Genomic DNA, 27,804 nt, shown 5'->3' with positions numbered 1-27,804 from the left:
TCTTCCCAGTGTAGGTATTCCAAATAATAAGTGGCCTTGAACAAAGATAGGATTTAGGAATGGTTCTGAAGCATCTTGAAAATTGCATCGTGCATTTTATCCACTTAAGGCTACCATACACATACATCAGTTTAGAAGGAGAATAAATTCTTGCTTTAACAGCATCTGCAGTAGTTCTGAATTTTAATTTTCTTCCCCAAAACTTCGCAGCTCCTGAGGTCAGGTAAAGAAGGGCTGGAGGCAGGGCTGTCCCCATCACTGATCTTGCAGTGCCATCTAGAAACCAGAAACAAACTGTGGAAGTGAATCACACAAGAATGTCTCAGGCTGGCATCCAGCTCAGGAAAACCATGAATATCCTGAAAGCTCATGGGTGGAATTCTCCGTTCCACCGCACCCATTTTCTGGTGCAGCGTGCCCCCGCCTGCAGCGGGATCCTCCACCCCAGCAGCCGGCCAATGGAGTTCCCATTTTGACACTCCCATGCAGGCTTGGAAACCGCAGGCTTGAATGTGCTGCCGATGAAACAGAGGATCCCGCTGATGGAGAATCCAGCCACATATGTAGTTGGACTGGTCCTCCTTTAAAAGCATCCAATCCAATTTGTTTTTTTTGGGGATGCCTACCAGCAAACCCCCCATTGTCCAACTAATGCCTTGCCCTCTCCCATGGTAAGTTCAAGGTACAGCTGCATTGGCAAGAACACCCCCTGAAGACATAAAAGATCTTTTTTGAATCCCGAGTAATCTGGTGTAATCAGGAACAGATTGGCTCTTCTGGAATTAGTTAAACAATACTGACTGATTAATGGATTTCAGTGCTACTCGGTTTACCCCTGTGCTATATTCCTCTTTGTGATTGGAGGTCACGAAAAGATTGGTACTTACAGTGTGATCTTGCAAGTATACTGAGATGTCCCTTTTCCTTTATCTGTAGTGACAATGGCAGACCAGTCCTTGTCTTGTAGAGGTCGGAATGTTGGAGTCTTGGAAATCTTTCTTTCAATCACCGATCCACAGATGTTGTAGAAATAGGTAGAGCAGATGAAGAGGCAGTAAACTACTTAGATTATGAGGATCTGTTTGTAGTCTCTCAATCTGTGGCCATGTTCAGGATTTGATAGACGCAAGTCTTCCAGTCTGTGCAAAACTATCTCTAACTGCTTCTTTCCACATGCGACAACTGGATGACCAGGAATATTAGATTCTAAGTATTGGACAATTTAAGGTTAAAAGCCTGGGATTCGAGTGTGTTTGACTGCAGTGGTCATGTTTAAAAAAAAAGAAAATCCTGTTTTGCAGGGCCTTTGTGCTTTTAGCAGCCAGGTGAAATTGACAAAGGCATGTTATTTTAGTCTGGGCTAAGGTACTGTGGTTTGACTGGGAAACTGCCTGGGGAGTTACTGTGCTTTGCAGCCTGCAGAGATCATTTGTTTTTCAGTTTGTGGCAATGAGGTCATTGGCGTGTAGAGCCAAAGAAATGCAGAGACATTTTGAAAAGCATTAGAGAGATATTTTGAAAATCTTTAGAGATACAGTTTTTTAAGAAAACCTTGAAGAGCGGAGTTGAATTTTGATCTGCCTGATACTGAGTCCACAATTCTCCCACAGTAAGGTAGATTGAGTGCTGTATATTTATTTTCTTGTTGTTTAATGGGAAATTGAGTAGTAGTATTTAAGGGGCAATTGTAAACTGTTCTTTTCGGATGTTTAGTTAAAACGTTTAATATTATAGTCATAATAAAGTTTGGTTTAAAAATACCAAAACCCGATTTCTTCATGCAATCAATCTCGGAGTCAGTCAATTATTATCTCCGCACACTCTTACATATAAAGTAAAATATTGGGGTATCGGTCCAGTATCCTAGCCACTGTTGGGGTCTGATCTGGGATGGTAATACACAGTAAACACAAATTGGTGTTGCCTTATTGGAGCAGTGCCAGTGATACCATTGATGTGCCATGCCCAGGAATATTCCTCTGGAAAGTATGTCCAAGGAGGTCCCGCTGTCTCCTAATCCAGCAGCTCATTGCCCAGATGCTGTATTGCATGTTTCTTTTTGGAGGAGAGCGTTGTGATTTTCTGAGTTTGGCATTGGAGCGTTAATTTCTGCAGAAAAGATCCCTAACTGTATTTCCTTGAACCTCCCAATATATTTTCCGAGTTGTTTCGGAGCCGCTCTGCATCTTCAATATTCACCCTGTGATGTGGAGCCCTGAGCCTTCCAGTACCCCCGGGGCGCCTCCAGCGCGCGAGCCCGGTGACCGGCTCCAACTGTCTCCCGGGTTTGAAATTGGCGCTTGCTTTGTACTCCCGCTCATCCGCCTCTCATTCACTCTCAGCCGGGCCGGGGCCGCTCCTTTTCTCTCGGATTCTCCCTCCGGAATGAAGTGAGTAATGGACCTAAACCCTCCAAAGTTTAATATGTGGAGGCTCCTCTAGTCATCCGGATTAAATTCGGCTTCAAATGTCCCCGAGCCCGTCGATGTGATGCTTTCGTGGGGATATTTATTTTCTTGTCATTCTGGAATGTTCCAATTTCCTGCACTGCTGTGCTGAGCTCCTCAGTACAGGACGAGATTGGAACGCCATTTTTAAATGCCACCCCAATATCTCAACCCCGCCCCCGCCTCAGGAACCCCCCAACTTACTTGCTAGGGGGTTCTCTCAAGCCCCCTCACAAAGGCATATCACAGGCCCAATCCCTGGCAGTGCCCCAACCAACCTGGTAGTATCAAGATGCCTGGGTATAGCAGGAATACCAGCTTGCTCAGAGCCCAACCACCCTGGGGCCACCAATTGCCTGAGAGACCCCAAGGTGCCATTATGCCTGTTCCACATTTGTGAGAACCAGTGCTAAATAGTGCCATTGCGAGGTCTCCCAGGTGTGGGCATTCACTCTCGACCCTTGGGAGACTCTGGCTCAGACATATTTAAGTGAGGCTAACTACTCAAATATGCAAATCTCGATCCTACCCAATGAGGGAGGGTGTCCCAAGCATTGCAAATCTTGCGAGAGGTGACCTCATCACCTCCTCAACTACTTTTTGTGGTAACAAATTCCACAGGCTCACCACTCTCTGGGTGAAGACATTTCTCTTCATCTCTGTCTTAAATGGTCTACCCGATATCCTCAGACTGTGAGCCCTAGTTCTGGACACCCCCACCATTGGGAACATACATCTTGCATTTACCCTGCCTAGTCCTGTTAGAATTGTATAGGTTTCTCTGAGATCCCCCCCCCCCCCCCTCATTCTGCTGAACTCCAGAGAATACAATCCTTTTTTTTTATAAATGTTTTTATTCAGTTTTCATATTTTATATTGAACAAATTACAAATTGTTAGGAGAGAAAAAAAAACAAACACGCAAAAATTAAAATACATATTTACAGGTAAGCATCTTCGTAGTAGTAACTGCGCCCCCCCCCCCCCCCCCCCTCAACATGTTTATTTAGTTTGGTTTTGGGCCTTAGCTAGCCATCGAACCCCCGTACCGAACCTGTAGCCCCCCCCCCCCCCCCCCCCCTCCCGCTACCTTCCCCCGACTATTCTTCCTCTTGTACATTGGCCACAAATAGGTCCCGGAACAGTTGCATGAATGGCTCCCACGTTCTGTGGAAGCCGTCGTCCGACCCTCGGATGGCAAATTTGATTTTCTCCATTTGGAGAGATTCCGAGAGGTCGGACAGCCAGTCCGCAGCTCTGGGCGGTGCTGCTGACCGCCAGCCAAACAGGATTCTACGGCGGGCGATCAGGGAGGCAAAGGCAAGGGCGTCCGCCCTCCTCCCCAGGAATAGATCTGGCTGTTCTGAAACCCTGAAGACCGCCACTATCGGGCATGGCTCCACCCTCACTCCCACCACTTTGGACATAACCTCGAAGAAGGCTGTCCAGTACTCCACGAGTCTGGGGCAAGACCAGAACATGTGGGCGTGGTTGGCTGGGCCTCTTTGGCACCGTTCACATCTGTCTTCCACCTCCGGGAAGAACCTACTCATACGGGTTCTTGTTAAGTGGGCTCTATGTACCACTTTTAGTTGCGTCAGGCTGAGCCTTGCGCACGTGGAGGTGGAGTTGACCCTATGCAGTGCTTCGCTCCAGAGTCCCCACCCTATCTCCATCCCCAGGTCGTCCTCCCATTTCCTTCTTGTTGCGTGCAGTACGGTGTCGTCCCTATCTACCAGTCGGTCATACATGTCACTACAGTTCCCTTTCTCTAGGATACTTGCGTCCAGTAGGTCTTCCAGTAGTGTCTGTCGTGGCGGTTGTGGGTACGTCCTTGTCTCCTTTCGTAGGAGGTTTTTGAGCTGCAGGTACCGTAGCTCGTTCCCCCCAGCTAGCTGAAATTTCTCTGTCAGTTCGTCCAGTGTTGCGATCCTGTCGTCCGTGTATAGGTCCCTGACTGTCAGTGTCCCCCCGTCCTGCCTCCACCTTTTGAAGGTGGCGTCAGTCAGTGCTGGTGTGAACCTATGGTTGTTGCAGATGGGAGCCCTGTTCGACATTTTGGTCAGGCCAAGTTGCTGCCGCAGTTGGTTCCAGGATTGGAGGGTGGCTGTCACCACTGGGCTGCTGGAGTGTTTTTTGGGTGGGGATGGGAGTGCTGCCGTGGCGAGGGCCCGGAGGGAGGTTCCCATGCAGGAGGCCTCCTCCGCACGCACCCACTCAGCTTCTGGCTCCTGGATCCATCCCCTTACTCGCTCGGCTGTTGCTGCCCAGTGGTAGAATTGTAGATTTGGGAGGGCTAGCCCTCCCCTGGTTTTTGTTTTTTGTAAGACCTTTTTTGGGATCCTAGCATTTTTACCTCCCCATACGAACGCCATGATGAGTTTGTCCAGCGCTTTGAAAAAGGCCTTGGGGATGTAGATCGGAATGGATCTAAACAGGAAGAGGAACCTGGGCAGTACGTTCATTTTGATCGTCTGAACTCTCCCCGCGAGGGAGAGCGGGAGTGTGTTCCATCTTTGCAGGTCCTTTTTAACTTCCTCCGTCAGGCTGGTGAGGTTCCATTTGTGGATCCCTTTCCAGTCATGGGCTATTTGGATCCCCAGGTAGCGGAATTTATGTCGGGCTTGATTGAACGGCAGCCCCTTTAGTGCTGCCCCCCCCCCCCCCCCCCTTGCGGGTGTACTGGGAAGATCTCACTTTTGCTCATGTTGAGTTTGTAGCCCGAGAAGGCTCCAAACTCTTTCAGGAGCGCGATGATTCCGTCCATGCTGCTTTGTGGGTCCGAGATATAGAGGAGCAGATCATCCACATAGAGTGAGACTCTGTGCTCTCTACCTCCCCTTCGGATCCCCCTCCAATTTTTTGCTGCCCTGAGCGCGATTGCTAGCGGTTCAATTGCTAGTGCGAACAGCAGCGGGGACAGTGGGCATCCTTGTCTGGTGCCCCTGTGCAGCTGGAAGTATTGGGAGTTGGTATTGTTGGTCTGTACACTCGCCATGGGAGCGTTGTACAGGAGCTTTACCCAAGCGGTGAACCCTGTTCCAAGCCCGAACCGCTCCAGTACCTCTATGAGATATTTCCACTCGACTCTGTCGAAGGCCTTTTCTGCGTCCAGGGAGACGATCACCTCTTGTGTTCTCTCCCCGGAGGGGGTCATTATCACGTTCAGCAGGCGCCTGATGTTCGCGGTAAGCTGTCTACCTTTGACAAAGCCCGTCTGGTCCTCTGTGACCACCTCAGGTACACAGTCTTCTAGCCTCTTGGCTAGGATTTTGGCCAGTATTTTGGCGTCTGCATTCAGCAGAGATATGGGTCTGTATGACCCACATTCCGTTGGGTCTTTGTCTTTCTTAGGTATCAGCGAGATTGAGGCCTGTGCTAACGTGGGTGGCAACGTGCCCCTAGCTAGCGAGTCTGTGAACATCTCCCGCAGGTGCGGGGCCAGCGCTGTCGCAAATTTTTTGTAGAAGTCCGCCGGGAATCCGTCCGGTCCCGGCGCCTTCCCCGCCTGCATGGAGCTAATGCTGTCCATGATCTCTCCCAGTGCTAGTGGTGCTTCCAGATCCCGTTTTCTGCCCTCTCCCACAACTGGTATGTCCAGTCCGTCAAGAAACCGGTTCATCCCAGCCTTCCCCGTTGGGGGCTCTGAGGTGTACAGCTGAGAATACAATCCTAACTGATTCAATCTCTTCTCGTATGTCAGTCCTGCCATTCCAGAAATTAGTGTGGTAAACCTTCTCTGCATTATAGAGCAAGAATATCCTTCCTCAGATAAGAAGCCCAAAACGCACACAATATTCCACATGTGGTCTCACCAAGACCCTGTATAATTGCAGCAAGACATCCCTGCTCCTGCACTCAAATCCTCTTGCTATGATGGCCAACATATAATTTGCCTTCTTTACTGCCTCCTGCATCTGTTTGCTAACTTTTAGGGATTGGTGTATAAGGGCACCTAGGTCTTATTTGCACATTCCCCTCTCCTCATTTATGGCCATTCAGATAATAATCTGTCTTCCTGTTGTTGCTACCAAAGTGGTTAATCTCACATTTATCCAAATTATACTGTGTCTGCCATTCATTTGCACACTCGCTCAACTTGTCCAAATCACACTGAAGGATCTCTTCATCCTCCTCACAGTTCACCCTCCACCACAGCTTTGTGTCATCAGCAAATTTGGAGATACTACATTTAGTATCTCATTTAAATCTTTAATATACATTGCGAATAGCAATAGATTAATAGATTGTGTCATGGGGAGCACAAGGCCCACTCTACAGGTGTGGTACAGCAGAAATGGAAAAGTATTTTTTAAAGCAAAACAATGTTTGTTCTATGAACTCAACTTAACCTTTTTAAAACATACAGTGAACATCTTAACAACCATTAATTCAAATACAACCCCCAAAGAATACAACACTAAGTAATCCTTTAAGCTTTCCTTTTAACATCCATAAGACTTAAAACACCTTTTACCAGAAGAACATCAGGTTAAAGCCAATACTGTTATTAGTTTGAAATCACCAGGATCGATTTACAGTCTTTAGATTACAGAGAGAGACTCTAATAGATCTTCTGGCTGTGACTGCAGCTATCCAGCTCTGAAAACGAAACTAAAACACACCCTGCAGCAAACAGCCTAAAACGAAAGTAAAACGCTGACAGACAACCCAGCTCCACCCATACTCTGACATCACTGCAGTAATAAACACCCATTTCTTAAAGATACTCTCACTACAGATATTTATATACACACCCATTTATAAACACCTATTTCTGAAAGGTAATCTCACATTACACCTCACCCCAAGAAAAAAAAAATAAACCATCAACTTCAAGATGGTTTCATTTTTCACCTTTTCACTATCCTTTAAGAAATTCACACAGTAAATATACTTTATCTTTATACTTTTATAAATCATTTGGTTGCATGGTGTACCGAAAGCAACCTCTCTCTAAATGTCGGAAAGACCAAGGAACTGGTCGACTTCAGGAAGTGTAGCACGACACACACTCCTGTCTGCATGAATGGCTCCGAAGTGGAGATGGTCGATAGCTTTAGGTTCCTGGGGGTCACCATCGCCAACAGTCTGTCCTGGTCCACTCACGTTGATGCAACAGTTAAGAAAGCCCAACAACGTCTCTACTTCCTACTGTTATGGGCCAGGGTTTAGAGAACCCCTAAGTGTATTATGCAGTTCACCTGACCCACAACTTTTAATAGATTGTGGTATGGGGAGCACACGGCCCAATCTACAGGTGTGGTACAGCAGAAATAATGTTTATTCTATGAACTCAAGTTAACCTTTTTAAAACATACAGTGAACATCTTAGAAACCATTAATTCAAATAGAACCCCCAAAGAATACAACACTAAGTAATCCTTTAAGCTTTCCTTTCAACATCCATAAGACTTAAAACACCTTTTACTAGAAGTACATTAGGTTTACATTCACTACTGAGAACATTTATAATTCTGAATTCACCAAATGATCAAGAGATAGTCTTGTCATGGCAGAGAGATCAACAGTACATCTGCTCTGTCTGGCTTCAGCTCCAACACGGAAAACAAAGCTAAAACACACCCTGCAACAAACAGCCTAAAATGAAAGTAAAAAGCTGACAGACAGCCCAGCTCCACCCACTCTGACATCACTGCAGTAATAAACACCCATTTCTTAAAGGTACTCACTACAGATACTTATATATACAGCCATTTATAAACACCCATTTCTTAAAGGCACATTTCTTAAAACACCCATTTCTTAAAAGGTACTCTCACATGACACTACGGAAGTAAAGGAAATTCGGCATGTCTGCATGAACTCTCACAAACCTCTACAGATATGCGAGAGAGAGTATCCTATCCGGCTGCATCGCAGCTTAGTATGGCAACTGCTCGGTCCAAAATTGCAAGAAAGTGCAGAGTATGGTGAACTCAGCCCAATGCATCACACAAGTCTGGTATTGAGTGGGCTGCGTTTAATGACATTCACAACTTTCGCTATTCCTTTCAACACCACTTCAAGATTGGATGGAATTCCTTTCGATGCCAGTGCCTCACGGTGAATAAAACAATGACTCCAAACAATGTCCAGACCAGCTGCCTCCTTAATCCTTACTATAACTCCGTTGTTTTTCCCAGTCATGTTGGCTGCTCCATCACTTGTGATTCCTCTGCAATTATCCCAGTTGAGCCCGCACTTTCCAACCACAAAACTATTCAAAAAGTCAAAAATTTCCGCGCCAGTCGTGTCGGTTGCTAAAGTCAGGTAGCACAGCAAATAGAACATAGAACATAGAACGATACAGCGCAGTACAGGCCCTTCGGCCCACGATGTTGCACCGACATGGGAAGTCAAAAACTAAAGGCCATCTAACCTACACTATGCCATTATCATCCATATGCTTATCCAATAAACTTTTAAATGCCCTCAATGTTGGCGAGTTCACTACTGTTGCAGGTAGGGCATTCCACGGCCTCACCACTCTTTGCGTAAAAAACCTACCTCTGACGTCTGTCCTATATCTATTACCCCTCAATTTAAGGCTATGTCCCCTCGTGCTAGCCACCTCCATCTGCGGGAGAAGGCTCTCACTGTCCACCCTATCTAACCCTCTGATCATTTTGTATGCCTCTATTAAGTCACCTCTTAACCTTCTTCTCTCTAACGAAAACAACCTCAAGTCCATCAGCCTTTCCTCATAAGATTTACCCTCCATACCAGACAACATCCTGGTAAATCTCCTCTGCACCCGTTCCAAAGCTTCCACGTCCTTCCTATAATGAGGCGACCAGAACTGTACGCAATACTCCAAATGCGGCCGTACCAGAGTTTTGTACAGCTGCAACATGACCTCATGGCTCCAGAACTCAATCCCTCTACCAATAAAGGCCAACACACCATAGGCCATTTTCACAACCCTATCAACCTGGATGGCAACTTTCAGGGATCTATGTACATGGACACCGAGATCCCTCTGCTCATCCACACTACCAAGAATTTTACCATTAGCCAAATATTCCGCATTCCTATTATTCTTTCCAAAGTGAATCACCTCACACTTCTCTACATTAAACTCCATTTGCCACCTCTCAGCCCAGCTCTGAAGCTTATCTATGTCCCTCTGTAACCTGCAACATCCTTCCACACTGTCTACAACTCCACCGACTTTAGTGTCGTCTGCAAATTTACTCACCCAACCTTATGTGCCCTCCTCTAGGTCATTTATAAAAATGACAAACAGCAACGGCCCCAGAACAGATCCTTGTGGTACGCCACTCGTAACTGAACTCCATTCTGAACATTTGCCATCAACCACCACCCTCTGTCTTCTTTCAACTAGCCAATTTCTGATCCACATCTCTAAATCACCCTCAATCCCCAGCCTCCGTATTTTCTGCAATAGCCGACCGTGGGGAACCTTATCCAAACGCTTTACTGAAATCCATATACACCACATCAACTGCTCTACCCTCGTCTACCTGTTCAGTCATCTTCTCAAAGAACTCGATAAGGTTTGTGAGGCATGACCTACCCTTCACAAAACCATGCTGACTATCCTTAATCATTTTATTCCTATCTAGATGATTATAAATCGTATCTCTTATAATCCTCTCCAAGACTTTACCCACAACAGATGTGAGGCTCACCAGCCTATAGTTACCGGGGTTACCTCTACTCCCCTTCTTGAACAAAGGGACCACATTTGCTATCCTCCAGTCCTCTGGCACTATTCCTGTAGCCTATGATGACATAAAAATCAAAGCCAAAGGCTCAGCAATCTCTTCCCTGGCTTCCCAGAGAATCCTAGGATAAATCCCATCAGGCCCCGGGGACTTATCTATTTTCACCTTGTCCAGAATTGCCAACACTTCTTCCCACGCACCTCAATGCCATCTATTCTAATAGCCTGGGTCTCAGCATTCTCCTCCACAACATGATCTTTTTCCTGAGTGAATACTGACGAAAAGTATTCATTTAGTATCTCGCTTATCTCCTCAGCCTCCACACACAACTTCCCACCACTGTCCTTGACTGGCCCTACTCTTACCCTAGTCATTCTTTTATTCCTGACATACCTATAGAAAGCTTTTGGGTTTTCCTTGATCCTACCTGCCAAAGACTTCTCATGTCCCCTTCCTTGCTCGTCTTAGCTCTCTCTTTAGATCCTTCCTCGCTTCCTTGTAACTATCAAGCGCCCCAACTGAAACTTCACGCCTCATCTTCACATAGGCCTCCTTCTTCCTCTTAACAAGAGATTCCACTTCTTTGGTAAACCACGGTTCCCTCGCTCGACCCCTTCCTCCCTGCCTGACTGGTACGTACTTATCAAGAACACGCAATAGCTGTTCCTTGAACAAGCTCCACATATCCAGTGTGCCCAACCCTTGCAGCCTACTTCTCCAACCTACACATCCTAAGTCATGTCTAATGGCATCATAATTGCCCGTCCCCCAGCTATAACTCTTGCCCTGCGGGGTATACTTATCCCTTTCCATCACTAACGTAAAGGTCACCGAATTGTGGTCACTGTCTCCAAAGTGCTCACCTACCTCCAGATCTAACACCTGGCCTGGTTCATTACCCAAAACCAAATCCAATGTGGCCTCGCCTCTTGTTGGCCTGTCAACATATTGTGTCAGGAAACCCTCCTGCACACATTGTACAAAGAACGACCCATCTAATGTACTCGAACTATATCTTTTCCAGTCAATATTTGGAAAGTTAAAGTCTCCCATAACAACTACCCTGTTACTTTCGCTCTTTTCCAGAATCATCTTCGCCATCCTTTCCTCTACATCCCTAGAACTATTAGGTGGCCTATAGAAAACTCCCAACAGGGTGACCTCTCCTTTCCTGTTTCTAACCTCAGCCCATACTACCTCGGAAGAAGAGTCCCCATCTAGCATCCTTTCCGCCACCGTAATACTGTCCTTGACTAGCAGCGCCACACCTCCCCCTCTTTTGCCCCCTTCACTGAGCTTAGTAAAACACCTAAACCCCGGAACCTGCAACAACCATTCCTGTCCCTGCTCTATCCATGTCTCTGAAATGGCCACAACATCGAAGTCCCAGGTACCAACCCATGCTGCCAGATCCCCTACCTTATTTCGTATACTCCTGGCATTGAAGTAGACACACTTCAAACCACCTACCTGAACACTGGCACCCTCCTGCGAAGTCAAATCTGTGCTCCTGACCTTTATACTCTCAATCTCCCGTACCCCAAAACTACAATCCAGGTTCCCATGCCCCTGCTGAATTAGTTTAAACCCCCCCAAAGAGCACTTACAAATCTCCCCCCCCCAGGATATTGGTGCCCCTCAGGTTCAGATGTAGACCATCCTGTCTATAGAGGTCCCACCTTCCCCAGAAAGAGCCCCAGTTATCCAGAAATCTGAATCCCTCCCACCTGCACCATCCCTGTAGCCACGTGTTTAATTGCTCTCTCTCCCTGTTCCTCGTCTCACTATCACGTGGCACGGGCAACAACCCAGAGATAACAACTCTGTTTGTTCTCGCTCACGAGCTTCCATCCTAGCTCCCTAAAGGCCGGCCTGACATCCTTGTCCCCTTTCCTACCTATGTCGTTAGTGCCAATGTGGACTACGACTTGGGGCTGCTCCCCCTCCCCCTTAAGGACCCGGAAAACACGATCCGAGACATCACATACCCTTGCACCTGGGAGGCAACATACCAAACGTGAGTCTCTCTCGCTCCCACAAAATCTCCTATCTGTGCCCCTGACTATTGAGTCCCCAATTACTAATGTTCTACTCCTTTCCCCCCTTCCCTTCTGAGCAACAGGGACAGACTCCGTGCCAGAGGCCCGTACCCCATGGCTTACACCTGGTAAGTCCCCCCCCCCCCACAAGTATCCACAACGGTATACTTGTTACTAAGGGGAACGACCACAGGGGATCCCTGTACTGACTGCTTACCCCTGTCACTTGACAACAGCCCCTCCACAAACCACCTTCAAATTAGCCTGACCGCACTGCACGTATGCAAATTTCCCCAGAACAGCTGATCTGTAGCTCTGCTCTGCTGCCCTCTGCTGGATGCTTGCCTTCACTCAAACTCCTCTGGTCTCCTTCGCAGGTACACCTTCAAATTAGGCTGACCGCATTGCACGTATGCAAATTTCCCCAGAACAGCTGATCTGTAGCTCTGCTCTGCTGGATTCTTGCCTTCACTCAAACTCCTCGGGTCTCCTTCGCAGGTACACCTTCAAATTAGGCTGACCACACTGCACGTATGCAATTTTCCCCAGAACAGCTGATCAGTAGCTCTGCTCTGCTGCCCTCTGCTGGATACTTGCCTTCACTCAAACTCCTTGGGTCTCCTTCGCAGGTACACCTTCAACTTAGGCTGACCGCACTGCACGTATGCAAATTTCCCCAGAACAGCTGATCTGTAGCTCTGCTCTGCTGGATGCTTGCCTTCACTCAAACTCCTCGGGTCTCTTTCGCAGGTACACCTTCAAATTAGGCTCACCGCACTGCACGTATGCAAATTTCCCCAGAACATCTGATCAGTAGCTCTGCTCTGCTGCCCTCTGCTGGATGCTTGCCTTCACTCAAACTCCTCGGGTCTCCTTCGCAGGTACACCTTCAAATTAGGCTGACCGCACTGCACGTATGCAAATTTCCCCAGAACAGCTGATCAGTAGCTCTGTTCTGCTGCCCTCTTCAACAAATTCATTGTGCCAAACATACGTAACATATACTAGCAAGGTCGCACAATCTGAAATGTCTGTACTTTCATCCGGTTGTATTGAGAATCCCTGCGCTGATTTTAAATGAGAAATAAGCTGGGCTTCTAAATTCGCAGCAATATCAGTAATTCGGCGAGCTACTGTGCTATTACTAAGTGGGATGCATTTCACTTTTTCAACGAACCTCTCATCTATGACCGTACGAACTATATCTAATGCTGCAGGGAGAATTATGGGGGTATTTTCTCTTTAGCTACACGGTAAGTTATCATGTAAGAGGCTAATTGTACCTTATCGTTCAATACAACATTTCTGCTGAGGACTTCAGCCGACGATTTAAGTTCTCGTTGAATCCTTTGAAAAAAATCAAGAGGTTTGTCCTCGAACTCACCATGCTTAGTCTTCAAATGCCTTTGAAGTTTTGAGGGTTTTAAACTTTCATTTGACAGCACTTCCCTGCATATAACTCACATGGGCCTTGCATCCTGATTTGCATTGGCACAATTAATAAATCTGATATACCTTCAATTCACAGTGAGGCAGAGAGAGCGAGTGAACAGTAGGCTTTATTAGTCATGAACTTGCCTAGCCAAAGTCAGTAGTGACTTTTTGACACTCTGTATTCGATGAATGCCACCCACAAGTGGCTGGCCTATATATGGCCCCTGTGTGGGCGGAGCCATAGGCGGAGCCATACCGGGGTTACAGTACAATACCTGGAAGCATTTCATATCGCCACTTCCAGGTCATAGGTCACAGGTTATGGTATCATGCATGCATTATGGTGAATACATTCACCACATTAACCCCCTGTTAAAAAAATTAAGTCCAGCGGGGTTGACGTGCGGTCATTACATGTTCAGTCTATCTGGAGGCCAGATCATTCTCTTCGACCTCCGCAGCTCTGGCAGTGCGGCGGGCACAGTTGTCATAGGTGGTGACTCCAGGAGCATTGTGTCTGGAGCTTGAGCCTCAGTCCGGAGTGTCAGAGGCGGTTGGGGTGCGGGGGTAGGGTGGGGGGTGATGGGTGGCGGCAGTGTCGGCGCGGGGCAATACAGGAGACCCAGGGGGGCGTACCGGGTGCTGTGAGTGGCGGCGGGCAGCAGGGAGGGGGAGGATGTAGGCGGGGGGGGGGGCGCGTTGGCGGGGGAACCAGCTGGCGCCAGGTCCCGTAGGGAGACCGTATCTTGCCGTCCGTCCTGGTGCGCGATGTAAGCGTACTGGGGGGTAGCGTGGAACAGCTGGACCCTCTCGACCAGGGGGTCGGTCTTATGGCTCCTCATGTGCCTCCGGAGAAGGACTGGTCCCGGAGTTTTCAGCCAAGATGGAAGCAAGACCCCGGAGATGGACTTCCTGGGGAAGATAAACAAACGATCATGGGGGGTCTCGTACGTGGCCGTGCAGAAGAGCGATCTGATGGAGTGGAGGGCGTCAGGGAGAACCTCCTGCCAGCGGGGGATTGGGAGACTTCCAGACCTAAGGGCAGGAGAACGGCCTTCCATACCGTTATGTTCTCCCTCTTCACCTGCCCGTTTCCCCGCTCGTTATAGCTCATAGTCCTGCTCGAGGCGATGCCTTTGTTGAGCAGGTACTGACACAGCTCATCGCTCATGAACGATGTGCCCCGGTGACTGTGGACGTAGGCAGGGATACCGAACAGTGTGAAGATGCTGTGCAGCGCCTTTATTACGGTGGCTGAGGTAATGTCGGGGCAGGGGACGCAAAGGGGAAGCGGGAGTACTCATCGATGATGGTGAGAAAGTATATATTCCAGTTGGTGGAGGGGAGGGGCCCTTTGAAGTCAATGCTTAGGCGCTCAAAGGGCTGGGAGGCCTTTACCAGGTGGGCCTTGTCTGGCCGGCAGAAGTGCGGTTTGCACTCACACCGTGAGGGGGGGGGGGGGGGGCAAGGGTCCACCGAACTGTAGGTTCAGGCTTCGGTGGTTACATTGAAAGTCCAATCCGAACAGTAGGGGGGCGCAGAGGTGGGGAGGATGTAGAGCTTAAAACAAGCGTACCCTGCGCCCTGCATCGCGAGATTGGTGATACTGTACCCCCGGATCTGAACCGAATGGGACCTGGAGGCAAGGGAGATTGTTTTGGAGGCTGGGTAGGTGTGGAGTGAGCAGCGCCTTACCGTGTTGGGATGGACAAAGCTCTCTGTGCTCCCGGAGTCGAAAAGACAGGGGGTCTCGTGCCCGTTGACCCTGACGACCATCATGGAGTTCTTCAGCTGTTTTGGCTGCGACTGGTCGAGGGTGACTGCGCCCAGCTGCGTGTAGTCTGTGTGGCCGGTGGAGTCACAAGATGGCGGCCCCCATGAGTCACACGTGTCGGGCTGGGGCGAAGATGGCGACCAAAATGGCCGCCCCCATCGGTCGCACGTGTCGGTCGGGGCCGGCGGCCAAGATGGTGGCCCCCATGAGTCGCAAGTGTCGGTTGATGATGCTGATGACGTATCTGACGGGGGCGTTCCGGGCAGGCACGCAGCCGTATTGTGGGGTCTTTGGGGCTGTGAGTCCATGGGTCGGGCCTGGTGTGTTTTCGATTTCTGGGCCTTAGGCCGGCTCAGATAGACTCTAGCGAAGTGCCCCTTTCCCCCCCACAATCGCTACGTGTTGCTGTGCGGGCTGGTCAGCGCTGCCGGGGGTGTTGACCCTGGCCGCAGGAGTAGCACTGCGTTCCCCGGACTGGGCTGGCAGACGCGCGCCACAGGCCTGCGACGTAGTCGGGTCCGACGGGGGTTGCGACGAGGGTGTTCCCGAGGGGTTTGGCAGACCCACGGGGAACGGTCTGAGGTTCTGGTCGGCCACCTCTAGTGAGGTCGCTAGTTTTACCGTTTCCTGCAGGTCGGAGGTCCCGTTTTCCAGCAGGTGCTGCCTGATATAGTTCGAGTGGACCCCTGCCACGTGGGTGTCCGGGATCTGTGAGTTCATACGTTCCTTCGCCGTCACATCTCGATAGCTGCAGTTCCTCGTGAGTAGAGTCAGGGTTTCGAGATACTCGTCCAGCGATTCTCCGGTGTGTTGACAGCGAGTAGTGAGGAGGTGTCTGGTGTAGCCACCTGGGTTGGCCACTTCCCCACACAAAATGAAAGAATGCAAAGGTTGCAGGGAAAACTGGACAATTATAAAGAGACAAGAAGTTTGCAGAAGTTCATGTGTATTCTGGCTGCAAAGAAAGCAAACAGCACCGAAAACCAGCAGTTTGCGTATTAATGAAGCGATCCCCGGGAACAATGGATACAACGATTAGCTACAATTGGGACATTCTATGGCAGGTCAGACTTCCCGGCGCCAACGGGGTCTGAAACAAAAGGAAACAAACCAGTTAGGAAGAACCGCCCCGCGATCGAGGGACAGCCTCAGTATTGGGGGATTCGTACCAATCGATTGGGATGAGACCCAATCGATTGACAGTAGGATCGGGGTCCGCCCAAAAGGCCTATAAAAGTCAGGTCCCAAGTTTAGTTCGCTCTCTTAGCCGGCCCTCCCAGCAGAACACCTTTGCAGCAGCTCTCTAAGAACTTGACCGTGAGAAGGAGAGACCTTGTCAACAGCTACACCGACAAGTAAGTGTCCAACCAACACCCGCTACGAGAATAGACACTCCTGACCCCTTAGCCCGTACGAACTAGGAAGCCTGCAGTCTCAGGACAGAACGAGAGGCCATTGTTCCCTGATCCAGTGGGTTCCCTTATCGAAGATAAGTATTGGCTTATAGTGGTAGGAATAGTTTAGTCCGTTAGTATTAGTTGCATGAGTATCGATTTACTGTGTAAATAATAAACGTGTTTGATTGAACCTTATTAACTGGTGTATTGAGTCATTGATCTGAACTTGAACTTGAACCTCGTGGCGGTATCATAAGGATACCTGGCGACTCTAGAGCTAAGGAATAAAATAGAGCCAATTGAGTGTTAAGCACACTCACCAGAACGAGCAACACTGGCGAACACCTAATTTGCGGGCTTCACGAAATGTGCCTTGAGAGTTGCGACCGCTGCCTCGTACATGGCCGCTTTCTCGATCATTATAGAGATTTGATGGCTTATCCGGGCGTGGAGGAGTCGCAACTTGAGAGTCTCTGTGGGAGACGTTGAGGAGGAGTCGAGGTAGACCTCGAAGCATCGGAGCCAATATTCAAATATTTCCTTTGCTTCGGACGCGCGGGTGTTGAGTTCGAGCCTGTCTGGCTTTAAAGCGGCTTCCATAGTGCTGTCTATGACTAATAAATTGATATACCTTCAATTTACAGTGAGGCAGAGAGAGCGAGTGAACACTAGGCTTTATTAGTCATGAAGTTGCCTAGCCAGAGTCAGTAGTACAGATGAATGCCGCCCACAAGAGGCCGGCCTATATATGGCCTCGGTTTGGGCGGAGCCATACCGGGGTTACAGTACAGTACCTGGAAGCAGTTCATATCACCACTTCCAGGTCATAGGTCACAGTTTATGGTATCATGTATGCATTATGGTGAATACATTCACCACAAAATCCATACCTTAAAAAATCGTCTTTATACTGCTTTGTGCCTGATTTTTAGTTTCGTCTTAATGGGCTGTTCACCAGAGGCCCTGGAGCTCACACCAGCACTGCTTTGTCCTGGTGTGGACCCTCCTGAACAGCTCACACCAACACTGCTTTGTCCTGCTGTGGACTCTTCTGAACAGCTCACAGCAACACTGCTTTGTCATGCTGTGGATTCTCCTGAGCCACTCTCTTCAGCAGGTTTAGTTGTGAGATCCTGGCCTGTTTGTGTCTCTGGTCCTCTCTTCCTTATAACAAAACGATCCATTTTAAATTTTACTGCCCTGTTCCTTGTTTGCTGCTAACAAAATGGAGGAATCGCAATCGCGCCCAAAGCACGTGACGTCGAAGTTCGAGGGACATAACCTGCCCTCTGCCTCCCTTTAGGCACGAGCTTTCGGAGCGCAGCTCCTTCCTCAGGTGAATGGGGAGGTATGTTCCAGAAACATTTATATAGACAAAGTCAGAGATGCTGGACAATGCTTGGAATGCGAGCAGGTAATCAAATCATTACAGATCCAGGGAGAGGGATAATCACAGGTTAAAGAGGTGTGAATTGTCTCAAGCCAGAACAGTTGGTAGGATTTTGCAAGTCCAGGCCAAATGGTGGGGGGTGGATGTAATGCGACATGAATCCAAGATCCCTGTTAAGGCCACACTCATGCGGGCGGAACTTAGCTATAAGTTTTTGCTCGGCAATTCTGCGTTGTCGCGTGTCCTGAAGACCGCCTTGGAGAATGCTTACCCGGAGATCAGAGGCTGAATGCCCTTGACTGCTGAAGTGTTCCCTGACTGGAAGGGAACATTCCTGCCTGGTGATTGTCGCACGATGCCCGTTCATTTGTTGTCGCAGTGTCTGCATGGTCTCGCCAATGTACCACGCTTCGGGACATCCTTTCCTGCAGCGTAAGAGGTAGACTACATTGGTCGAGTCGCACGAGTATGTGCCGCGTACCTGGTGGGTGGTGTTACCACGTGTAATGGTGGTATCCAAGTCGATGATCTGGCATGTCTTGCAGAGATTGCACTGGCAGGGTTGTGTGGTGTTGTGGTTGTTGTTCTGAAGGCTGGGTAATTTGCTGCAAACAATGGTTTGTTTGAAGTTACGCGGTTGTTTGAAGGCCAGTAGTGGGGGTGTGGGGATGACCTTGGCAAGATGTTCATCTTCATTGATGATGTGTTGAAGGCTGCGAAGAAGATGTCGTAGTTTCTCCGCCCCAGGAAAGTACTGGACGACGAAGGGTACTCTGTCAGTGGTGTCCCGTGTTTGTCTTCTGAGGAGGTCAGTGCGGTTTTTTGCTGTGGCGCGTTGGAACTGTCGATCAATGAGTCGAGCGCCATATCCCGTTCGTACAAGACCATCTTTCAGCATCTGTAGGTGTCTGTTACGCTCCTCCTCGTCTGAGCAGATCCTGTGTATACGGAGGGCTTGTCCATAGGGGATGGCTTCTTTAATGTGTTTCGGGTGAAAGCTGGAGAAGTGGAGCATCGTGAGGTTGTCTGTGGGCTTGCGGTAAAGCGAAGTGCTAAGGTGACCGTCCTTGATGGAGATGAGTGTGTCCAAGAATGCAACAGAATTTGGAGAATAGTCCATGGTGAGTCTGATGGTGGGATGGAATTTATTGATCTCATCGAGTAGTCGTTGCAGTGATTCTTCGCTGTGGGTCCAAAGGAAAAAAATGTCATTGATGTATCTGGTGTATAACATCGGTTGCAGGTCCTGTGTGGTGAGGAAGTCTTGTTCAAACTTGTGCATGAAGATGTTGGCATATTGAGGTACAAATTTGGTCCCCATGGCTGTTCCATGCATCTGGATGAAGAATTTGTTGTCGAAGGTGAAGACGTTGTGATCTAGAATGAAGCGGATGAGTTGCAGAATTGAGTCTGGAGATTGGCAGTTGTCAGTGTTGAGGACTGAGGCTGTTGCAGCAATGCCGTCGTCATGGGGGATGCTGGTGTAGAGTGCCGAGACATCCATTGTGCCAAGGCATCCATTGTGACGAGGAATGTTCCTGGTTCAACTGGTCCATGGGTGCTGAGTTTCTGTAGGAAGTCCGTCGTGTCGCAACAGAAGCTGGGTGTACCTTGTACGATGGGTTTCAAGATGCACTTGATGTGGCCAGAGAGGTTCTCACACAGGGTCCCATTGCCTGAAACGATAGGACGGCCTGGTGTGTTGGCCGTGTGTATTTTCGGGAGGCAGTAGAGATCTCCAATGCGGGGATTACGTGGGATGAGAGCACGTAGGGTGCTCTGAAGGTCTGGACTTGCAAAATTCTACCAACTGTTCTGGTTGTTGAGAATTGTTGAGACAATTCACACCTCTTTAACCTGCGATTATCCCTCTCCCTGGATCTGTAATGATTTGATTACCTGAAAATGCTCACATTCCAAGCATTTTCCAGCATCTCTGACTTTGTCTATATAAATGTTTCTGGAACATACCTCTCCATTCACCTGAGGAAGGAGCTGCGCTCCGAAAGCTCATGTTTGAAACAAACCTGTTGGACTTTAACCTGGTGTTGTAAGACTTCTTACTGTGCTCACCCTAGTCCAACGCCGGCATCTCCACATCATCCCTTTAGGCAGGAAGATTAGATAGATTAGGTAAAAAAATCTTCTGTGTCTCTGCAGCAGCCGGCTTTTAACAACGCCAGCTGCAAACGGCCTTCAAAATGGCCGCGAACATAATAAAAAAAATCGTCCGCATTGCGCATGCGTGCCCGATCATTGGTGCGCACGCGCAAAACTAGATAGTTTTGCGGCCATTTTGAAGGCCGCTGGCAGCCGGCGTTTAAGAACGCCGGCTGATTCGCGCGATCGGCGAATCCTCCCGACAACCTCCTGCGACCCGAAGAGCACTGGGCTAAATGCCTACTTCTGTGCTGTATATTCAATGTAATTCTATGTATGCAGTGTTATATGATTATTTAGGACACTGAGAAAGTTGGTGAAATAGGATTGCAGGAAATAATTCCAGTTTGCATTTGTCTGGGAGCCAAGGATTCAATGGCCTCCTTTGTGCTGTAATCTCTGTGATTCTGTGGGTTCATGTCAGTGAAACTTTCCTCCACTAATTTTCTTTTAGCCATGTGGATGGAATATGATCGTACTTCATACCATTCTATATTAAAATAATGATGCGGAACGTATCAAAATACATTTACTGAGCAATTGGCAGGAAGCCACACTGGAAGGGAGCATGAGTTAGAGAATTGATGCTACAGATAACACTTCTCTTGGCTCACATTCCTTTTGAGAGGGCTCACCACTGCGATCAATGTTTATGCCTTATGGAAGTTCTGAATTTGATCAAGTATAATCTTTTTATAAATCTGATGTTACCTGAGCCACCCAGTGCTAAAAATATTCTAGCTTCAGTTCCCTGCATGTGCTATGCTATCCATTTTCAGCTGGGCCAGTGTGCTCCAGTAGGAGCAACGGGATTTCAAATGAGTGTGTGGGTTTTGTTTTGGAGATCCATTGCCAATGGAGGTACTTTGTTATCTGTCAGCTGGTGGTGTTCTTTGAGGAGGGTGTTTTCCCTGTGGATATCGGGAGGTTCAGTATGTGCCAGCACAGAAAGTCACTCGAGCTGCAATGGTCTCAATCTACCAGAATAACCCTCATGACTTCATGGATTTGGATATCTACCACATTTGTATGGTGGCTCCTGACCCATGCTGATCTGCGGTACTCTGCTCTAGGGTAGATCAGGGGGAGTGAAACAGTGACTAGTGTGTTGGTTCTGCTGTCCCAACTGATGACAGCCCCACCTGTTGATTGCACACCTCTTGTTTGCCTGCAAACATCACCAACCACAACCTGTTAACTGACTTGAATGGTGAAGTCCCAGGTTTTAACCTTTGGTGAAAAATGTGGACAACGCTCAACAACTTGAGGACAGGCCAGGGAAGATGTGGCCACATACCCCACAAGTGGAACATGAGGAACAGCTCAAATTGTGACTGTCACCCACATGCTGAATGTCATCCCTGGGAGGTGCATTCCTGATGGCCGTTGAATGAATTGTTAACTTCAACATCAAATTATAACTGCTTCCCGAGACATACGAATAAAAAAGGCTGAATTGTGGTAGGGTGTACCATTGGCCTCAGCATTTTAGATAGGAAAGTCAACCAGGTACAGAATCAGAGAATCCCTACAGTGCAGACGGAGGCTATTTGGCCTATTAAGTTTGCATAGACCCTCCAAAAGGACACCCCACCCAGGCCTACTCCTCCACCCCATCCCCGCAATCTCGTAACCTAACCTGCACATCCCTGGATACTAAGGGCCAATTTAGGATGGCCAATCCACCTAACCTGTACATCTTTGGATGTGCATTCTTGCTCAGATTGTTTGTCACTGACCTCTGAAAGAGTGCACCCATATGCTGCTCCTTCTTGGGTGGCACGGTGGCACAGTGGTTAGCACAACTTTTCATATTTTCCTTTCCTGGAATTTAAATTATTTTAAAAAACGTGGCACTATTTTTTGAGCTCTCTATTTTTGATTGAATCTGGTGTGGCTTTATTCCACTGCATTATTTGCTAATAAGAGATTTTTTAAATGTCTCTTATCAAACGATGCCTCACAGCTCCCAGGGTCCTAGGTTCAATTCCAGCCTCGGGTGGAGTTTGCACTTTCTCCCCGTGACAGCGTGGGTTTCCTCCGGGTGCCTCCGGTTTCCTCGCACAGCCCAAAGATGTGCAGATTAGGCGGATTGGCTATGCTAAATTAGCCCTTAGTGTTGAAAAGGTTAGGTGGGGTTACTGGGTTATGGTGTTAGGGTGGAGGTGTGTTTTTAAGTAAGATGCTCTTTCCTAGGACCAGTGCAGACTCGGTGGGCCGAATGCCCTCCTTCTGCACTGTAAATTCAATGATTTTCTTGGTGGTGATCAAAAAGGTGATGGAGGCACACTATCCACAACCTTAAATGAATTAGGATCACTGTAACATATACTGAGTGTATCTGCGCGCCCCCTCCTTAATCTGGGGCGCCACACTGCTGCCTCACAGTGCCAGGGACCCTGGTTTGATTTCGGCATTGGGTGACTGTGTGGAGTTTGCACGTCCTCCCCGTGTCTGTGTGGGCTTTCTCTGACTGCTCCGGTTTCCATCCACAGTCGAAAGACGTGTAGGTTAGGTGGATTGGTCATACTAAATTGTCCCTTAATGTCCAACGATGCGCAGGTTAGGAGAGGTCGAGGGAATGGGCGGGGGAGGCGGGGCTGTATTTATCCTAAACTGATTTTTTTGAGGCCACCAGCAGCATAGCTGGGCCTCACGGTAGCATGGTGGTTAGCATCAATGCTTCACAGCTCCAGGGTCCCAGGTTCGATTCCCGGCTGGGTCACTGTCTGTGTGGAGTCTGCACGTCCTCCCCGTGTGTGCGTGGGTTTCCTCCGGGTGCTCCGGTTTCCTCCCACAGTCCAAAGATGTGCGGGTTAGGTGGATTGGCCATGCTAAATTGCCCGTAGTGTAAGGTTAATGGGGGGATTGTTGGGTATACGGGTTACGTGGGTCTAAGTAGGGTGATCATTGCTCGGCGCAACATCGAGGGCCGAAGGGCCTGTTCTGTGCTGTACTGTTCTATGTTCTATGTTCTATAGCTGTAGACAACAACTTGGGCTGGATTCTCCCAAAATGAGACTGTCCCCATGCTGGCTTACAAACGGTGGAATTTTACTCCAGAAATTCCTGCAAATAAGTTCAACGAATCCATCACCTGCGGGGGGCTAGCAGGGACCCTGAGCGAATCTCGCAGTTTTTGCTGCAGATACGGGTCCCCACACGTCCGGGTCAGAGGCCGCGCATGCGCACTGCGGCGACCTCCAGTAGCCGCACCGTGCTCCATTCCATACTTAGACTGCGGAGCCACACCAAAGAAAGAGACCCCCCATCGGCCACGTGCTCAACCTTTAAACCCCACACATTTAATCGTCGGCCGCCTTTAAAGCCCCCCTGGTCTCCGATCTGACCGTCCCTGACCAGGGCGGCCGCGGACTGAGTCCACAGCCGCCACGCGAGCATCCCAACCGGCAATAGGTGGTTAGTTCTACGCCGTCAGGAACTCGGCCGGTTGGGAGCGGAGGATTGATGAGCGGGCCACTGGCAATGGGCCCCGGCGGCACGGTGTACTCCATGGTGATGCCGAGTTTCGGTGCCTGGAGAATCGCCAGACCGGCGCCTGGCCCGATTACGGCATCAAGTTGGATTCTCCGCCCCGGCGCAGGCTGCAATTACGGCGTCGGGCTGCGGAGAATCCAGCCCCCTGTACTTACGAAGCATCGTAAACATAATAAGCCATTCCGTGGTGCTCCACATGGGCATTTTAACAGAAAAATTGACACCAAGCTACAAAAGGAAATATTAAGATAGAAGACCAAAAAGTTGGTTAAAAAGTTAGGTTTTAAGGATTATCTTAAAGGAGAAAAGAAAGATAGAGTTGGAGGGAGTTGCTGGGGAGGCAGTTGAGAGTATAGCCATGAACGGTGGAGCCATTTAAATCAGATGCCCAAGAGATTCGAATTTTAGGACCTTGGAGGGTTGTGTGCTGGACAGGTTAGAGATAAAGACAAGGCCATGTGGGAATTTGAAAATAGGGAGGCAAATGTTATAATCGAGGCATTGCTTGACTAGGAGCCATCAAGCCCAGGAGTAATGGGTGAGTGAGACTTTAGCACATAATGTGGAAACTACTGCTGTGTTTTTGGATGATTTTGCCAAGGGTTAAGTGAGAAACTGTGTGTAGCGGGGGTTCGAGAATAGGTCCTTGGGGAAATGGAAATTGGAAGTTTGGAGGTAACCGTCAAGAGAGGGAAGAGAAATTGAATTTTCTGGCTACAATTAAGAATTGTGGTGATTCTCATCTGGATGATATTGGAGAGGCATTGGAGGAGAATGGTGCAGTTATTTGTTTAAACAGTTGGTCAACAAGTTGCAATGGACAGAAGAGATAGTCTACCGTTGTCACATTCTCATAGGAAATCATTTGGGAATTTGGTAAGAACCATTTAGGTACTGTAATGGGGCAGCAACCTAATTGGAGCAATTCAAATCTGGAGTTATGGGAAAGATGAGCACACATTTGGTAAATTACAACACATTCAAGGACTTTAGCGAGGAAAAAGGTATTAGTTTTCAAGGATGGAAGTGCCAAGGCTTTTCTTTGAAAAGTGTGATGATGCCATATTTAAGGAGAGAGGGACAGTGCCTGAAAAGGGAGAAATATTAATAATATCTGCTAACATGGGGACCAGGAAGCAAAATTGGGTAGTCAGTAGTTTCGTGGGAATAGAGTCGAGGGAGCAGGCGATTAGTCTCATGGACAAGATAAACTTGGAAAAGGCATGAAAAGAAATGGGGGAGAAACTAGATAGATTGTGAATTCAGGACTAGCACGGGGGAAACTTTAGAGGAAGTTTGGCCTAATGGGCTGGAGGCAGGGAGGAAAGTGGTAGATGCAGCCAATTGGACAATCTCGATCCTGGTGGCAAAGGAGTCCGTGAGTTTCTCGTGTTTTATGGGGGTGGGAAGACAGAGCAGGGTGTTTAAGAAGTTACATGTGAGAAGTTAAGAAGTGATGTGCTGTACCTGCGGTCAGGAAGAAAAACAGCCAACAATGTAACAAACATTGGGAGGCAGTGACAGCGGTGGTCAGCACTAATGTTGTGCAGAAGAGGAAAGCCATCCAGTTGATGGAAGAGATTGGATAACCTCTGTTCTACCAGGTTAAGTCACCCTCTGGCCACTCACATCCACAGTGTTCTCACTCGCCACCAGCTCAAGGGACACCATTACTTGCTCTCCCATCCACATCCTAATCTGTCCTGCAGGTGGTCTCCTCATTACCTCGCTGGTACTCGCCATCCACACAAGCCAGGCAGCCTTATCATCTTTCCTGGCATGCATCCTATTTACACTCCATTTATCTTCATGCAGGAAAGAATGGGCGGGGGGGATGTCAGAGCTAAAGGATCTCACAGACTTCGAGAACAGAGCCGTCCAGCTGGCCGTGGAGGACGTTGACCGCTCCTATGCTGATGGTGAGGTCAGCGGCGATAAACTAAGTGAGGATCCAGCACTGCAACATCCATCAGACAACAATCCTGTGAGGCATGTCTTCTGTTTCTCAGGCCCCAACCATACACTAATGACCTCCTTCTTTTCGCAGACATATCAGGGAAGCAGCCATGGGAGCCTCCCAGCCAGGTCCTTGACTACAGCCCTGACAGCAGCACAGAGGAGGGATTCACGGACCCGGAAATGGAAGACCTGCCATAGTGCTCACCCACACTCTGCACCTGCACAGAGACACACAACTTGGTGGGACCCAGTCTACAGAGCAGGACCCCGAAAGCAGGCCTGGACTCTCCAGTTCTCGGCCCTCCAGAGGACATCCATCAAGGTCACCACAGACAACAGGCCTTGGCAGACAGCAGGCTTCCTCCACATCTGCTGTGGATGTTGGCGATGCATCAAGACATAGCTGCAGGGTTAGAAAGGTTAAGAAGCTCTAGTTGCACAGCATGGGCACAGGTGTTATGAAATGAAATGAAATGAAATGAAACACATGTAAATACTGTTCATTTCTATAAATAAATTCACACTAGGTGCATTCTTGCTCGCTCCTTGTTCTGATGAGCAGTATTCTTGTAATTCTGACCTAAAAAATGATACCTGCACAAGATAAAGGCAGGGTGGTCAGTTGAGGGCTTCCTCCATGTGCTTTGTGCAAGGTTTCCAGCACAGTGGTGGCTTCCCTTCACAGTGACTGAACACATCAATCATGTCTGCATCTTATAAGCAATGACGATGTCTCCCACAATGTACAGGGCGAATGTCACTCATTTGAGTCATTGTCAACATGTGCCCTCTGCACATTTGAGGTGCGGCTGGCGTCCCATCCCATCTGCTTCAACCTCTGGTGATACTAAAGCATAGGGGTACACGGTATGAAGGATGCCGTAGGATCAGGAGAGGTGACAGTTTCCCCGCTGCATTGCCTTGTTATGACCTTAATCATTAGGGCAGCACGGTGTCGCAGTGGTTAGCACTGCGGCCTCACAGCGCCGAGGTCCCAGGTTCAATCCCGGCTCTGGGTCACTGTCTGTGTGGAGTTTGCACATTATCCCCGTGTTTGCATGGGTTCCGCCCCCACAACCCAAAAGACGTGTAGGGTAGATGGACTGGTCACGCTAAATTGCCCCTTGATTGGAAAAAAAATTAATTGGGTACTCGTAAGTTTTTTTTTTAATTGTATCCTGTACCTGTCCACTTCATCAGAGATTTCCACAAAGCCCATTGCTCTTGCATCCTGGCTTGCCTGATTCTGGTTGAAATAAGGCTATAAGATACAGGAACAAGTAGGCCATTCGGCCCATCGAATCTGCTCTGCCATTCACTCATGGCTGATATTTTTCTCACCCCATTCTCCTGCCTTCTCCCCATAGCCCCTGATCCCCTTATTAATCAAGACCTACCTATCTCTGTCTTAAAGTCTCCACAGCCTTCTGCGGCAAAGAATTCCACAGATTCATCACCCTCTGGCTGAAGAAATTCCTCATCACCTTTATTTTAAAGGATCGACCTTTTAGTCTGAAGTTCTGCCCTCAGGTTCTAGTTTTTCATAAAAGTGGAAACATCCTCTCCACATCCACTCTATCCAGGCCTCACAGTATCCTGTAAGTTTCAATAAGATCCTCATACCGTTCCTCACTTGACAAGCTCTTAATTCCTGGGATCATTCTTGTGAACCTAGTTTGGACCCTTTTCAAGGCCAGTACATCCTTCCTTAGATACAGGTCCCAAAACTGCTCACAGTACTCCAAATGGGGTCTGACCAGAGCCTTATATGGCCTCAGAAGTACACCCCTGCTCTTGTATTCTAGCCCTCTTTTTAAAAATTTTTTTTCGAGTACCCAATTCATTTTTCCAATTAAGGGGCAATTTAATGTGGCCAATCCACCTACCCAGCACATCCTTGGGTTTTGGGGGTGAAGCCCACGTAAACACGGGGAAAATGTGCCAACTCCACATGGACTGCGACCCAGAGCCGGGATCGAACCTGGGACCTCAGTGGCGTGCGGCAGCAGTGCTAAC

General features: G+C 48.6%; 1 protein-coding gene across 4 annotated transcripts in view; it reads left to right on the top strand.

Annotated features, from left to right (window-relative positions):
* The first annotated feature begins 2,191 nt into the window (after positions 1–2,191).
* Positions 2,192–27,804, top strand: part of LOC119950880 (broad substrate specificity ATP-binding cassette transporter ABCG2-like) — a 274,650-nt gene continuing 249,037 nt past the window's right edge. For 2 of the 4 annotated variants that reach the window (XM_038773769.1, XM_038773766.1), the window contains exon 1: positions 2,192–2,390. In XM_038773769.1, the coding sequence (XP_038629697.1) occupies positions 2,206–2,390 (185 nt within the window). In that variant the 5' untranslated portion in view covers positions 2,192–2,205. The remainder of the gene's footprint in view (positions 2,391–27,804) is intronic. The other 2 variants (XM_038773765.1, XM_038773768.1) reach the window with 2 other exon arrangements.

This window comes from Scyliorhinus canicula, chromosome 16, assembly GCF_902713615.1.
Source record: "Scyliorhinus canicula chromosome 16, sScyCan1.1, whole genome shotgun sequence".
Taxonomy (NCBI): domain Eukaryota; kingdom Metazoa; phylum Chordata; class Chondrichthyes; order Carcharhiniformes; family Scyliorhinidae; genus Scyliorhinus; species Scyliorhinus canicula.
The sequence above is the reverse complement of the archived record's forward strand: the minus strand, read 5'-3'. Positions and strand labels throughout refer to the sequence as shown.